This window comes from Emiliania huxleyi (genome assembly GCF_000372725.1).
Source record: "Emiliania huxleyi CCMP1516 unplaced genomic scaffold EMIHUscaffold_508, whole genome shotgun sequence".
NCBI classification, from domain to species: domain Eukaryota; phylum Haptophyta; order Isochrysidales; family Noelaerhabdaceae; genus Emiliania; species Emiliania huxleyi.
This window is the reverse complement of record NW_005198186.1, coordinates 28,883-43,521: the sequence shown is the minus strand read 5'-3', so window position 1 is coordinate 43,521 and position 14,639 is coordinate 28,883. Positions and strand designations below refer to the sequence as shown.

The 14,639-nt window shown below is 65.6% G+C and overlaps 3 protein-coding genes across 3 annotated transcripts; 1 reads left to right on the top strand and 2 right to left on the bottom strand.

The window, feature by feature from the left end:
- Position 1: 1 nt before the first annotated feature.
- EMIHUDRAFT_370912 (hypothetical protein) lies at positions 2 to 714 on the bottom strand. The gene has a single exon (XM_005766569.1). It carries the CDS (start codon positions 656 to 658, stop codon positions 221 to 223), a length of 438 nt encoding a protein of 145 aa, XP_005766626.1. The 5' UTR covers positions 659 to 714; the 3' UTR covers positions 2 to 220.
- Positions 715 to 6,313: 5,599 nt separating this feature from the next.
- EMIHUDRAFT_246411 (hypothetical protein) lies at positions 6,314 to 6,799 on the top strand (the record flags this gene model as incomplete). Its single annotated transcript, XM_005766568.1, has 1 exon — positions 6,314 to 6,799. One exon carries the CDS (start codon positions 6,314 to 6,316, stop codon positions 6,797 to 6,799), a length of 486 nt encoding a protein of 161 aa, XP_005766625.1.
- Positions 6,800 to 11,488: 4,689 nt separating this feature from the next.
- Positions 11,489 to 14,582, bottom strand: EMIHUDRAFT_246407 (hypothetical protein; the record flags this gene model as incomplete). The annotated part of the gene is made up of 5 exons (XM_005766567.1): positions 11,489 to 11,607; positions 11,744 to 11,864; positions 13,197 to 13,352; positions 13,605 to 13,847; positions 13,971 to 14,582. 5 exons carry the CDS (start codon positions 14,580 to 14,582, stop codon positions 11,489 to 11,491), a joined length of 1,251 nt encoding a protein of 416 aa, XP_005766624.1.
- Positions 14,583 to 14,639: the final 57 nt, after the last annotated feature.

The following is a 14,639-nucleotide window of genomic DNA, read 5'->3' as shown; positions in this document are numbered from 1 at the left end:
CCAGCCGATCGCCCGCCGCCCCGCCCCGGCGGGGCCGGGGGCGAGAGGCACTGCAGGCGGCGCAGCGGGCGGCGTGCGAGGCGGCACGGCGGGCGGGCGAATGGGCGAGCGGCTGGCTGGCGGTGGGTGGAGGGAGGGCGGGACACTAGGCGCGGCGGGCGGGCGCGGCAGGCGGCGGGCGCGGCGGCACGGCGGGCGGGCGAGTGGGCGGAGCATCCGGTCAAGCCGGACACACGTCCACGTACGAGCCGCTGTCTTGGTCGATCATGTAGCAGTCGGCCTGCTCCTCCAGCTCCTTAATGAGCTTGCCGGTGCACCCGGCCTCATCAAAGTGCAGCGACACGTGCGTCATGTTGCGGCACTCCGCCTTTGTCGAGACGCCGCCATCCGCCCACGAGATTTCCATGCAGTTGGCGTGCTTGCCGTCGTCGTTTGTGCAGTCGCCAGAGCACGCGCCGCGGGCGGCTCCGCAGCCCTCACAGGTTTCGTACATCGGGACGCCTTCGGCGGAGCAGTACTTGCGCTCGTACCTTATGTTGGCCGAGCCGGCGGGGATGTTGGCCGAGCCGGGCTCGACTCCGCAGTGCACGGCTGCCTCGTCCCCGCAATGGTGGCACCCCGCAGGGACCAACGCGTCGACTGATGCATACGCACGCATGGCTGCACAGCCGCCGGCGGCGTCAAATTCTGTGACGCACTTGCCGCAGCTGTCGGCGGTTTGTGCAAAGGAGGTCGTGGCGGTAAGAATGGCCAGCATATCTGTGTAATGTCCGCCACAAACAGGCGCCGACGGAATCTGAATCACCCTGTGAACGTGTCATGAAAAGCGGACCCTTTTGCGTGCATACGTGGCTGGCAGGCTGACCCGTGTGCGGGGTAACCCGCGCACGGGGAAGCTTCACGGGTTCGAGTCGTCAAACATTAAGCAGCGGAGGTGTGCCGAGGGGGACCGGGAGGCGGTAAGTCCTCTCTCTCGTCGCCCGCTGCTTGCAGCACCATGGCGATGGCTCTAAGAGGTTCCTCTTTTCCGCGCGCCCCCCGCAAGGCGCGCAATACACACAATGAGATTGTGCGTGTGTGTGTGGACGCGAGACTAGCGCCGTTCATGGAGGCAACCGATGCGAGTCGACTGGTGTGTGTCGTCGTGGTTTCGTATCAAGGATACTCACTCACCGTGAGATTGTGCTTGAGACAGCTGCGCTTTCTTTCGGAGGCGGGCGATGGGTGACGGTTGTAGTCTCAAAAACCGGCTGCGTCCACAGGGCGTTCCACTCGGTGGGCACCTCTCTTACGCCGTCGGGCTTCGGTTTTCTGTACTCCATGCGCGGCGCCGGCGCCAAGATCTTGAGCGCGACAGAGCGCCGGCGATGGTCTGGCTGGGCCAACTGAGCCACCAGCAGCTGCTGCGCATCTTTTACTGGGGCTGCACGCCGCCGCTGCGGTATAATATGCTGCGCTCGACGGTCGCACATTCGCATGCGGTGCCATCGCCTCCGGTCTCCGGAACAAAACTACGCGACGTTGACGTGCGCTGCGGATGGCGCCAGAGTGATAAGTGGCATGTTCGACGCCCTTGCTTTCTTCTTTCATGAACATCGAGGTGGCCTGGAAGTGTGTATCCCGTGTTTTGGTGCGTTCGCACACGACAGTAGTACCCACGTACCCAGTTTCGGGAGTGGAGGTCGCCGCCCGGCAGGCTGCCGCCGTGCGCAACGGAAGCGAGCGATGCTCGCGCTGCTCGGCGCGCGCAGGAGCGGCGGACAGCGCGCGGGTGGCGGCATAGCGTGGGCGGAGAGTGGCAGGCAGTGGGCGGCATTTCTCTCGATGCAAAAGTTGGGTCAGCAGATCCGGCGTGCAGCTTCGATCTCGGACCCCCTGAACTGCCCCTGAACGCACGCGCTGCTGCTCCGCTCTCTTCTCTCTCCGCATCGCACTCGCATGCACTAGGCGCCTCAGCGCCTCACCGCGTGCGGCAGCACGTGTGTGCGCCAGAGGTCCACCAGCCCCGGCGCCGCCCCCTCGCCCTCAAAGCGCTCCTCGTCCCACGCGATCAGGTAGCCCCGCCGCATCACCTCGACCGCCCGCTTGCGAGCCGCCTCCGGGAAGAGCTCGTGCGACTGCGGCGACCGCTCCGCCGCCTTGAGGATGAGCCTTCCCACCGCCACCGCCTCGGCCGCTGGCTGCAGGTTACGGGCAAGTTGTGGCAACAAAAAGTCCCCGAGAACACTGGCACGCACTAGTTGGGGTGAAGACGATCGAACGTTGTTCCGACACGACGACGACGCCTTGCTCGTAACAGCCACCGGACAACTGTTAGTCTAATGGGAGAGGATGACCTGTCCTGTGGTTAGTCCGGTGTCTGTGTGACCCTTGCCCAGCCCCCTGCTAGCCGCGAGACTGCCCTGCTAGAGCCGCGACAGACAGAGCCGCGAGAGACGGAGCCGCGACAGTAGCCACGCAGCCAAGACGCTGGCGAGATACAGGGGGGGGACACATGCGGGTAGACACGGCGCTAGCCTTCTCGTGCATCCCTGGACCCAGCCTCTGGGCCTCACTCAAAGCGCCCGCCTTCTCGCCGAGATACAGCCGAGATACAGCCCGAGATCGCCGAGATGCACCCGCCCCAAGGCGCCCGCCTGTTCGCGGCAGTGCATCGTGCAGGACGACGTGCAGTTCTTGCGCAAGGAGGTGGCCAGGCTGCACCTCTCGCTGCCAAGCGGCTGCTGCCCAAACCTGGTCGCCTTCGCGCTCGCGATGCCGGTGGCGTAGTCCGCCCGGCCGCTGCAGGGGGCGGGCAGGGGTGGAGAGGCGAGGCCGAGAGGCGAGGCGCGGTGCCGCGGCGGCGGCGAGCGAGCGGTGTCGAGTCAAAATCAAGGTTTTGTAACGCGAGCTACGGTGAAAAACGCGTGCCTGACCGGGCTATCCCACCCATGCGATCGCGCTGCTCGGACGGGGCGGCGCGGTGAACGTTGCGCTGATGCGAGCGGCGAACTTGGCGGGGCATACCAACTAAAGTGATGCTCGGTATGATGAGCCTCTGCTTGCTAGATAGAGGAACGGTTCGTGCGCCCGCCCGGGTTCGTTCGTCCTCCTCCAAGCAAGTGCTCGTTCGTGCGCATGCATGCGGTCGGTGGACTCGTCCCCCCCGCGCCGGCGGGGACGATTCAGATTCAGAGGTAGGCCAGCGATTCCGTGTGCGAGTCTCGCTCGGCGAACCCGCTTATAGCAAAGAAGGGGTAGGGCGTGGGCCTGTGGGTTTAGGTTAGGGCGCACCCCACCCCCCTCAACGCAAACACTGCCCAAGAATCTGAATCAAAAAAGAAGAAAGTGCGGAGTGGCGTGAGGTATGCGTGTGTGTAAAAGAAAGAAAGAAAACAGACAACCCAAGGGAGGGATAGGAGGACGGCACGCCGCGTGTGTGACTGCGACAAGGGACCCTTGGGTTTGTATTATTAACGACGAAGGCGCTCTCAAAAAAGAAGAAACAAACTCCGTGAAGAGATCGGCTTTCCACCGCCGGCATGCCAATGCACGTGATTCAGAACGTCCTTGTGCTTGCCACCATCGCCACGTTGCGCTCGACGGCTCGCTGGACGCTTTCCTCCTGTGGTGGATCCGCCAGCTTCAGCCTCAGGCACCAGCATCACCCTCAGGCGCACGTGAGCAAGATGGGCAGTATAGGTGCCGTGCCGCTCTGGGACGCACTTGAGGCTCAGGGCGGGTGCACAACGCCTCTGACCGGCACCTTCTCAGAACAGCATCCAGCCCGCGTCTCGTCACCATGGTGTGTGAACAATGCCAGTTGCTGCTCGGCCCGGCGCATGGAGGGCGGCAGGCATGGCGTTTGGAGAACGGCACAGCAATGGCAGCAAGGGAATCATTGCGCGCCCTCGTGGCTGCAGCCAGAGGAGATCATGGCCTGTCTGAAGGGACGGGTGCTGGCTTTTGAGGGCGACTCAGTCACGCGGCAGCTCATAAATCGCCTCATCTGGTGGTTGCGCGGTCTACCGGCCATCTGGGAGCACCATTACTCCGTCAATGCGATCTACGAGTTTGACAGGCACCGCGATATGTTTAGGCTCCTGAAAGCGGACGGCAAACCTACTCCAGTGGGCAAGCCTCCTTTCGGCCGGCATCCCGACGAGAATGGCACCTTTCGCGGCACGTTCCCTGATCAGGACGCCCGGCTTGCCAGTCACGTGGACTCGTGGCTCACGCGCAGTACTTCTAGGGCGGGCGCACTGCTCACCTTCCGCTGGGGTGGCATCTATGGCGATGGAGCCGACGCGCAGCTCCGCGCCGGCAAGAAGGAGTGGTCGCAGCGAGACACACCAAGGCTGTCGGGCAACGCATCCGTGTACGGCAAACTCGCTCGTGACAATAATCTGCTTGCCGGCATCATCATTGGACGCCACGGGCACTTCAAGTTTGAGGCACCCGCACCAAGCGGTGAGTGGACTCATGAGTACGACACTCTTGACCTCGACACGATGAACGCCAATGGTGGTGCAAGCCACTACTATGCACGCAACTTACTCTATGTGGCCGAAAGGAAGGACCCGCGGATGGGCAACATCCATTCTCTGCTCTCGCGCACGCGATGGAACCAGACGTGGGACATGCCAGAGGCAGAGGAGATGTATTCGCTGCCATACTTGGATATGCACTTTCAGTGTGCCTTCATGGAAACATGGCCACAGGCGGCAGCGAGCTGGAAGATGCCGATCACGGCAGATTGCCGCGACCTGCTCGGATTGAACGCAATCCAGGCTATCCTCGGGCGTGTCTGCCACTCGAAGCCACGAGCCGCGTCGGCCCGTAGTAAACCGCGGTAGCAGCTCAAACGCGGTAGCAGCTCAAAAACACCTACTAGTAATCCCCCCTTTGTTATCCTTACTGTCCTGACAAACTCTCTCTCTTCTCTCTCTCTGTCCTGTAGTCTCCGCGATGCATGTTGTTCTTGTTGAAAGTGGTTAGACGCGATACGAACTCGGCCGTGCATGTACACAGTGCGAAAGGAGGCGGCAGATGACTCGGAAAAGAGGAAGATATCATGTCGCGGCCAATAATGGTGGTAACACACAGCAGTGAACGGCGGCTGGAGAAAACCCCGAAAGTGTGCTCGATCACCGCCGCGTCACCAGGGCCGCTCGGGCTCGCGGTGCTTCTCTGCTCGGCGGTCACCGCCGCGCTCGCCATGCCGCTCGGGCGCGCGGTGCTTCTCCGCTACGACTCGATTCTGAACGCGAGCAGCGGCGACGAAGCGTGGGCCACGCACGCCCCGTATTTGGACAAGAGGAGGCATCAATGCCACGCGAAGGTGATGGCTCCCCGTGGTGAGCCATCTCTGCGAGTCCTCGATCACGAACTTGTGCAGCTTCGAGACGCCGTCTATGTAGATGGGAGATTCCACGTGCGGGCCGACAAACACTCTATGGCCGCACTCGCAACGATCATGGCACGCCAGCAAGGCCGCGATGCGCTCGACGACATCTCAAACACGGACGTTTGCAAGCAGCGGTCGCATGTCGAGGCATGCGTGAGCGCTGCCGCCCGAGAGGTGATCACAGACACAGATGGCAGAAAGGGTTGGAAGATGGCTGCATCCGGCTGCCCAGCCCCACATCGCTGCCCGCCCATGTTCAGCGTGCACAACAGCACCCTCTTCGTCGTGTCGGCTATGTCGATGCAACAGCCACAGCAAGGTGGCTCACGCCCAATCTCGAGAATTGAGCTACTTCAGGACAGGGCGTTTGCCAGCCTCTTGTGCCAAAAGTGCCACACCACGCGGCGAGTGCGCGACGCCTTTGCATTCGCTGCACGCTACAACTGCCCATCACTCTTCGGCGGAAGCTTTGGGGAGTGGCTTAACGAGGTCTTCATGCCGGGCTACCACATGAGCACCGTCTCGTGGACGAAATGGATGGCGGGGCGTGGTGCCCCAGTGGCGCTATTCGAGCAGTCCGGCACGCGCACATGTCCACTCAGGGCACAGTCCGGCCGGCTGCGAGCGGGCTGGTCAATCGACACATGGGGCGGCGCGGGGCTGCGCATGCTGCCGCGAGCCCAGCCCCACCGCTGTGTCCGCGTCGACAATATGATCGTCGGCGTCTCACGGGCGGCAGACTTGACCGCGAGACGAAGCGCAGCACAGTCTGCTGCCCTGACGGCCGAGCTTCACGGGCTGCGGGCCCGACTCATTAAAGAAGGGCGATCGAAATGGTCTGGGTCACCGGTCTGGGCGCGTGTGTCAAACCGCAGCTCTGCCAGGCCCCAGTCATTGCTGTGGCTCAAGCGCTCCAGACGTCGCGCCATGGCTAACGACACTGCAGTGATCACTGCGGCGCACACCGCCGGCCTCGACGTCGTCTGGCCACGCGGCAGCCGCCTTGGCGAACGGCTCGACCTCATGGGACAGGCCGACGTTATCTTCCTGCCGCATGGCGCCGACGGCGCCAACCTTGTATTCATGCAGCCGTGCACACTCCTCGTTCAGTTGTGCCCGTGTGGCTACAGAGACAAGGACAGTTGCGAAGCACACTATTTTGGAAACTTGGCAAGGGCCCTTGGTGGCGGGTATGTAGCAGCCCACCTGCAGCACGACGAGAATCCTACCTCACGACGTCAATGCGTCGCGGCGAGGAAGAAGTGGAATACGGCGACCATGTTTGCGAGTGAACCATTCTTGATCGCCTTGCTGGCGCACGCAATCAATGAGTACCAACGCCTTTTCACCAATTGTACGCGTTCCCTGCACACCGTGCCCGGGCGGACGCTCCGCCGCCAAGAGCAGCGCTAAGAAGACCGCGGCTCTCGCTCGTCCCAGGGATGTGGCCGTGTCTTTTGATTCAGGCGCCGTCCCTTCGACTCGTGTCGTGCGACCGCCTTTTGTTGTAGCTCGAGATACGCCCCCGAGTTTATTTTAATTACAACAGAGCCGGCGATCGCGCAGCACAGAGCACACAGGGATTTTAAGGAGTCCAGAGAAGTGTGGTGCTAGCCGTCGCCCGCCCACCCTTGGGCCTAGCCTTGGGCGTCTGCCTCTTCCTATCTCTCTTTGCAGTCTCTCGCCAATTCTCGCAGCGACCTTCATGCCGCCTCGCGTTCTTGGTTCGTCCCACTCTCGTCGTTCTCTCTCCTGCGCTGTTTCATCCTCTGACTCGTCGCTCTCCTCTGCCTCGTTCTGCGACGACGCCGCCGCCTGCCGATGGCAGCCCATGTGGCGGAGGGCATGCACTGGGGTGTTCATGGGGTCCCGTACCATGCGGAATCGACCCTCAAGGAGCTTGTAATGAAAGCGAGCGGCGACTTGATCCTACCCACGGAACGTCGCCGCATAGCATTTTATCTCCTGCGTTCGCATTTGGGCGGGAGCGGCCGCACACTGCTCGGTACCCCCCCTTGCACAATTAAGCTCATCCCTGCTGCTAAGGGGGGGGGGGGGGGGGTCGGCCATGAGTTTAGATGTGCAGGGGGGGTACCGAGCAGAGAGACAGAAAAACAACTTTTTGGTTTGTGTTGCCGAGCAGTGTGCGGCCGCTCCGGCCATCACCACACTCCCTAGCTCAACTGGCGACCCTATAGGGTCGCCAGCCGATCGTAATTCATCGCATGAACGGCGCCATCTCCGTATGGCGACGCCCGACGTCTGCGGCAGCGCCGGCGGCGAGGGTCGGCCGCTCGCGTTTAGCTCCGCCGGTGCGGTGCTGAGCGCAGCTTCAACGGGCTCCAGCGCGCAGGTGCGCGGCGTGCGCTGCCGCGTGCTCGACCTCTTCAGCGCGACGGTGCCTCACATCTTCGACCCGACCGTCTTCAGGCAGGGCGACCCCGTCCACTTCAAGTTCACCCGCCCGGCAGCCTTTGAGCCTACACCATCGACCCCATGATGGCCGCCGCGTTCGCTTTCTAGCGGCGCTACGGTAGCGGCGTAATGTGGTCTTCCGAAGCACGAAATAACACTGAATTACCAAACGCAAAGCCTCACCCGCTGTCACGTCTCATCCCACACAACATCAACAAGCCGGTCGCGGTCTCCGCGCACGCCGCGCACCTCTCGGCTCAATGTGTCGCGAGATCACGCCGTCGTTCATGTGCACGTCGCCGCGCGGCCTTGACGCTTGAGGCCCCGCGAGCGTGCACTGAGGTCAGCACGACTCGTCCCGCCTGTGGGAATCGAAAACAGTGGAAGGAAAAAGAAAAGGCACGGCGTCTGTTCACAGCCAGAGTGAAAGAGCGCGTTCACGGCCGCGGCGACAAATGTGAGCATATTCCAATTCAGTCGGTCCACGGCTGCTCCCCTCAAAATTTCATGTCTTGCCGCGTCGCGCCACCCTCGCCACACGGGGGCACACGCGAGTGGCGCGTACGCATCCAGAGCCCCAGCGCCGCCAGCAGCACGTCCACCGACGACAACGTGGCACACGCTTTGGACGCCGAGGTCGCGGAAATAACAGCCTCATTGATTCGAGCGGACATTGCAGCGGGCCGCGCCAGCCTTGGGTGCAAGCGCGCGTCTACCTCGCCACCCGCTGACGAGGGTGGCACACGGCTCACGTCGCACTGTGCTAGAGTCTGCAACAAGCTCGCCAAGATGAGCTACGACGACATGCGGGACCTGCAGCGCGCCGAACTTGCGGGGCCCACTGAGGCCGGCTACGCGCTCGCGGAGGCTCAAGAACCGGTGGGCCCATTCCCAGCCGGATAAAGTCGACTGAGAGCCCCACATCCTATTTGCCGCGTTGCCTTCGATTTCGCGGCGCCCCTCTCCGCGCCGCACCGCGCCGCGCCCCCGTGCACCCCTCTCCCCCAATTTTGTGCGCCGTCCGTCAGAGGAACGCTCTCACCCCGGCCGGCGGCCCAACCGCCCCCGGGCGTTATAGAGCCGCGGGCGCCCCGGGCCCCGCTGGCGCTGCGTGTCCGCCTCAGCTCTCCCGTTTAGCCGTATCCCGTAAGCCCCCCGCGCCCGTGTGCGCGCGTTTGTGTGTGTGTGTGTGGCGTCAGCACCAGCACCAGTGCCAGTGCCAGTCAGTGCCAGGACCAGTGTACCATTGAAGATTTTTCTTGAAAACAACACGCCCGGCCTCCACAAAACTCCTGCGCCCCCAACACGTTTTGAGACGTGTGCCTACCCCCGGCCCCCGTGCCGACTGGTGTGTGGTGACCGTCCTACGGCTCTAGCCATCTGCAGTGTCGCCGCTCTCATCGGCGCCAAGGACCGCATGTCGCTTGGCCTCGGCAATCTCATCGGAGAAGAAGAAGAGGTTCTCCTCGGGCTCCCACGAGTCGAGACGTCGTCGCGCTGGGGGAGAAGTGCCTCCACCGCACAAGCAGCTCCCAACCCGTCGGCTGCAGCCGCGCCTAAAGGAGCGCGTGCACGCAAGCAGCTGCGTGAGGGCACATGGTGTGGCAGCGCGCCCGGGACCTGCGGCCGCACCTGCATGATCCGATCCACCTCGAAGCGCCGCTCGCGCCCGCCGCCCCGCGGCGGCAACGGCGCGGGCGCTGGGAGAGCCTGAGACAGCCGCTGTCTGCAGCGTCCGCCACGATCGGCTTCTGCCTCACCACGGCCGCCTCCACGGCAATGCCGCTGTCTGAGGGGAGGGAAGGGAGGGAGGGTGGGAGGGAGGGAGGGAGAGGGAGGGAGGGGCTGATGCATGGGGAGGAGGGCCGGGTGATGCCGTGGCCAGCGCGCGCACGCTCGTGGACGGAGGCGTGGAGCGGACTCCACGGGGGAAGGTGTGGGTGGATTCTGGAGGGGGCAGATACGGGGGTGGGGTGGGGTGGGGCGGGGGGGGGGGGGGGGGGGGCTTCGAAAACGGCCCGGTTCCCACAGCACTGAGGGCAGTACCACTCCCCCTTGGGCACCTATTGCCACGTGCTTGCCTTTCCGCGCGTATCCCCTCCCCTCTCCTTGCCGCCCTCTCGCACCGCTAGGAGAGGCGGCCAGCAGCAGAGGGTGTGGCGGGCGGTGTCGCAGCCGTCGCAGAGCAGCATCCAGTTGCCCTCGACCCACTCGCCCTTGGCATTGAGGCCGGGCGCGTTCCACGCGCCCTTGCCACACACCTACGGTAAGGGAAGATAAGGTACACTTCTCGGGCTCAACGCGGGGCAGCGCGCCGACGACGTCGAATGCGCCGCCGTGGCATCGCGGCGCCGACGACCAGGCTCAGAGGATGACCCCGGGTAAGCGTTCCCGTGCCTCGACAATTGCCGCTGGTAGGCGCGCCGCGCCAAGCCATGGCGGGCGCGCCGCGGCCGCGGCACCCTTCGTCACAATGCCAACCACGCGCGGCCGTCGACCGGCAAGCACACGCCTCGACTCGGACACAGTGTTCCGAGGGCAAGGGAGAGGGGTAGGCTCCTAGCCCGAGAGGGGAGCTTCCGAGACCCACTACAAGACCACGCACACATCATCCCGCGGCCTGGCGGTCGGCGGGATTGCAATCAGTCTTCGCGTGCCGCCCCTGTCGTTCGATTCGGGCGCCTTGGGCGTCGGGGTGGCGAGCAGGGGACGCGGCTCTGAGCGCCCAGCGACGCGTGCCGGATGGAGTCCGGCCGCGGTAGGGAAGTTCGCTCAGGATGTGTGGCAGCCACGTTGGCTGAGTGTCTTGTCTTGTGGTTCTGTGTGTCGCTCCTGTGTGACCGTCATCGCCCGTCCTGCGTCCACCCATACCGCGTTGGTGTCCCAGTCGTTGGCCGGACTGTGTTTCGCCTTCCCACCAATCATCAATCGTACGTCGGATTGGTACGGCTTTTACCCGGAGCGGCGACGAGGGTCGGGGAGTGAGCCCGACACCCGGCTGTCCGACGACCCACAGGTGAAAATCCGGTGGACCGGCAGCGTCAGGCAAGCTTAAAGCCTAAACAGCCTAAACAGCGTCGAAAGCCTAAACAGCGTAGCTGCGGTTCAGCGGGGTCTCCAGAACGCTGTCGCAAATTCTCGTCCGCGTCTACGGGGTGTGAAATCCGGTCGAAAAGTCAGGAGGAAAATACTGCATGTCTTCCGGGAGGAGCTCTGTTCTGGAACATTGTCGATTTCGATCTGTGCGCATCCGTGTGCTTTCATCTCGTCCGCTGGGACGCGTTCTCGATGACGCTGGGGCGCGCGACGCGGCGCCCCGTCGCCCAGGCGTCAAAGGCCCTCTCTCGCTCCACGTGTTCCCCCGTTCTTAGCGTTTTTACGACAAATCCTTTTTAACGCGAGCTGTGCCACAGTGAAATGGCACTACCACTAGCCACTGCAAGCTTCTTGTATGAAGTATGTATCTTATCTCCTTAGATCAGTGTGATACATGGCACTCTTGCCAAACTCTATTATAAAACATGGCAGCAAGACAGCACATGCACCCACGGATTCCCCCCCCCCTCTCGCTGACAAACACGCTTCGCATGGATCTAACACGTCGTTTCGGCTCTCGCGCCGCCCGCGCCGCGCGCCGCCCTCTGCCTCCTCCCCACCGGCCCACCCACGAACCGCGCCCCCCACCAATCACCCGAGCAGCTGCTCCAGCTGCCGCCGCTCCTCCTCTAGCTGCCGCAGCCGCGCCCGGAGCGCCTCGGCCTCGACGCTGTTTTGGTGGAGCGCCGTTCGCAGCGCGTCGCGAGACCCTGCGGTGCCCGCCGCCGCCGCCGCTGCCGCGGCGCCGATGACAGCGGAGCGCGACGATCCCGCCGCCTGATCGCGGAACGGCGTGAGCGTGAGCAATGACAACGAACGCGGCGCAACGAGCGGACAAGAGAGCACGGAGGCGCACGGCCTGCTCGCGCGCCTTTGCCTGCGCGATCGCGGGGGCGCCGTCGCCGCCCTCCGAGTCCTCGCGGTCGCTCATCGGAGGCGTGCCAGCCGTGCCGTCGCGCGCGCGCGCCTGCTCGGTGCGGTCGCGCCGAGATGAGCCGAGAGGAGCCGAGAGGAGCCGAGAGGAGCCGAGAGGAGCCGAGAGGAGCCGAGAGGAGCCGAGAGGAGCCGAGAGGAGCCGAGATGAGCCGAGAGGAGCCGAGAGGAGCCGAGAGGAGCCGAGGGGAGCCGAGAGGAGCCGAGAGGAGCCGAGGGGAGCCGAGAGGAGCCGAGAGGAGCCGAGAGGAGCCGAGAGGAGCCGAGGGGAGCCGAGGGGAGCCGAGGGGAGCCGAGAGGAGCCGAGGGGAGCCGAGAGGAGCCGAGAGGGGCCGAGGTGAGCCGAGAGGAGCCGAGGGGAGCCGAGGTGAGCCGAGGTGAGCCGAGAGGAGCCGAGAGGAGCCGAGAGGAGCCGAGAGGGGCCGAGGTGAGCCGAGAGGAGCCGAGGGGAGCCGAGAGGAGCCGAGAGTAGCCGAGAGGAGCCGAGAGTAGCCGAGAGGAGCCGAGAGGAGCCGAGAGGGGCCGAGGTGAGCCGAGAGGAGCCGAGGTGAGCCGAGGTGAGCCGAGAGGGGCCGAGGTGAGCCGAGAGGAGCCGAGAGGAGCCGAGGGGAGCCGAGAGGAGCAGAGAGGAGCTGAGATTGGCCGAGAGGAGCTGAGATTGGCCGAGATGGGCCGAGATATGACGAGCCTGCTTTGTGTGGTGGTGCCGCCGGAAGCCACCCCAGGTCGCCAGCCGCTTGTACTGCGTCGACCGCTCCGGCCCCTCGCCCCCCGCCAGCGAGCCGGTGCCGCAGTCGGTGTTGTAGTAGTCGACGGCAGAGTCGTCCACCTGGTTCGGTCAATCTCAGTCGTCGGTTGGTAGATTTCGGTACGGGAGGAGGAGGAGTGCGTCGTCCAACTCACTCAGCGGAGTGGGTGATGAGCTAGAGCTGGCTCTGCTCACGGAGCACTGCGGGGAGCACTGCGGGTTGAGTCGGCTCGCGCGGACTCATCCGTTGTCTCACCGCTATCTCGGCTGCCTCTCGGCTGCCTCTCGGCTGCCTCTCGGCTGCCTCTCGGCTGCCTCTCGGCTGCCTCTCGGCTGCCTCTCGGCTGCCTCTCGGCTGCCTCTCGGCTGTGCCTCTCGGCTGTGCCTCTCGGCTGTGCCTCTCGGCTGTGCCTCTCGGCTGTGCCTCTCGGCTGTGCCTCTCGGCTGTGCCTCTCGGCTGTGCCTCTCGGCTGTGCCTCTCGGCATCTCAAGAGTCGTTTTCACCGTCTTGACCAGCCGCTGCTGCTCGGGCGAGGAGTCCATCGCGCCGCCGCCGCCGCCGCCGCCGAGCTGGGACAGGTATTGCATCGCCGCGTCCTTGGACACGAGGGACTGCACCACGGCCTCGGTGTGCTGGAGCGCCTCGCGCTGCTCCCCAAACGCACGACGCGAGTCCTCGCCCGCCATCGGCTCCCACCCCGCGAGCTCGCCCGGCTGCCGTCCCGGCGGCAGGTGCTCCGTGCCCGACGGCAGCAGAGCGCACGTGCAGCCCGCCTCCGACACCCACGCACCCGACCCCGCGCCGGCGGCACCGCCGCCCGAGGAGGAGGAGGAGGACGACGACGACGCGGCGGCGCCGCCGCCGCCGCTGTTGCTACGCGCGCCGCGGCGGCTGGCTGCGCGCCCGCCCGCGCCGCCTGCGCGGCCGGAGCAGCGGCGCGGCTGCTGCGCGCAGCGGGCATGCGCCGCGGGCGACGCGCCGATCGCGAATGTCGCGCCGCCGGCGGGCACCGCGCCGCTGCAGACGGGCTGCGGCGGCGGCGGCCAGTGCGACGACGCGGCCGCAAACTCGAGCAGCGCCGCCGCCTCGCACGCGTTTGTGTTCGCGCCGCCGCCGCCCGACGCAGCGGAGACGGCGCAGGCCGCCATGCCGGGAATGAGCCCGCCGCTGCACGCCGCCGGCTGCTCCGCCGCCACCGGACGGTACTTTGGGGCCCACGCCGCCGAGCACGGGAAGCGCGGCGGCGGAGCCGGAGGCGGCGGCATCGACTCAACGCGGGGAGCGGCGTGAGGGAAGGGGCACGCCGCCGCCGCCGCCGGCGGCGCCGACGCTGCGGCGGCGGCGGAGGCGACGGCGGCGGCGAGCGAGGGTGGCACGGCGGAAGAGTCGACCTGAGCGGCGCTCCGGCCTCGCAAGTCGCGGCACTCGCGCAGGCTCGCCGCAGCATGCGGCGGCAGCGCGGCGAGCAGCGCGGTGACTGCGGCGCCCTTTCCACACATCACGAGAGCGTGGAGCACCGTCAGGCCGCCGCTCGACCGGGCGCACGCCACCAGCGGCAGGGGCAAGGCGCCGCCGGCGTGCTGCGTAAGCACCTCCACAAGACGGTCAATCAGCGCGCACAAGCCGTGCCTCGCCGCCCAAGCGAGCATCTCGACCACGGCCGCCGCGATCTGCGGCGGAGCGTCGGCGGGCAGCGCCGGCCCGCGCGCGAGGTGGCCCTGGTACTGCTGCAGCAGCACGCCCATCGCATTCTCCTTTTCGGCGCCAGCCTGGCCGAGCCAGCCCTGGAGCCGCTGGAGCAGCGGCACGGGAAGCGGAGAGGGGAGCGGCTTGGTGAACTTTGCCGTCGCGATGAGGAGCAGCGCCAGCGCAGTGTCGCGCTTCTCCGCCTCGACCGCCAGCTCGAGTGCCGTGCGGCCGGTCGCGTCCCGCTGGTGCAGGTCGGCGCCCGAGAGGGCGTGCTTGACGGCCTCGGAGAGGTGGCCACGCATCGCCGCGAGCATGAGAGGTGTGCGCTCTGCGCGCGCCTCGGAGGAGGAAGAGGAGGCGTCCATACGGCG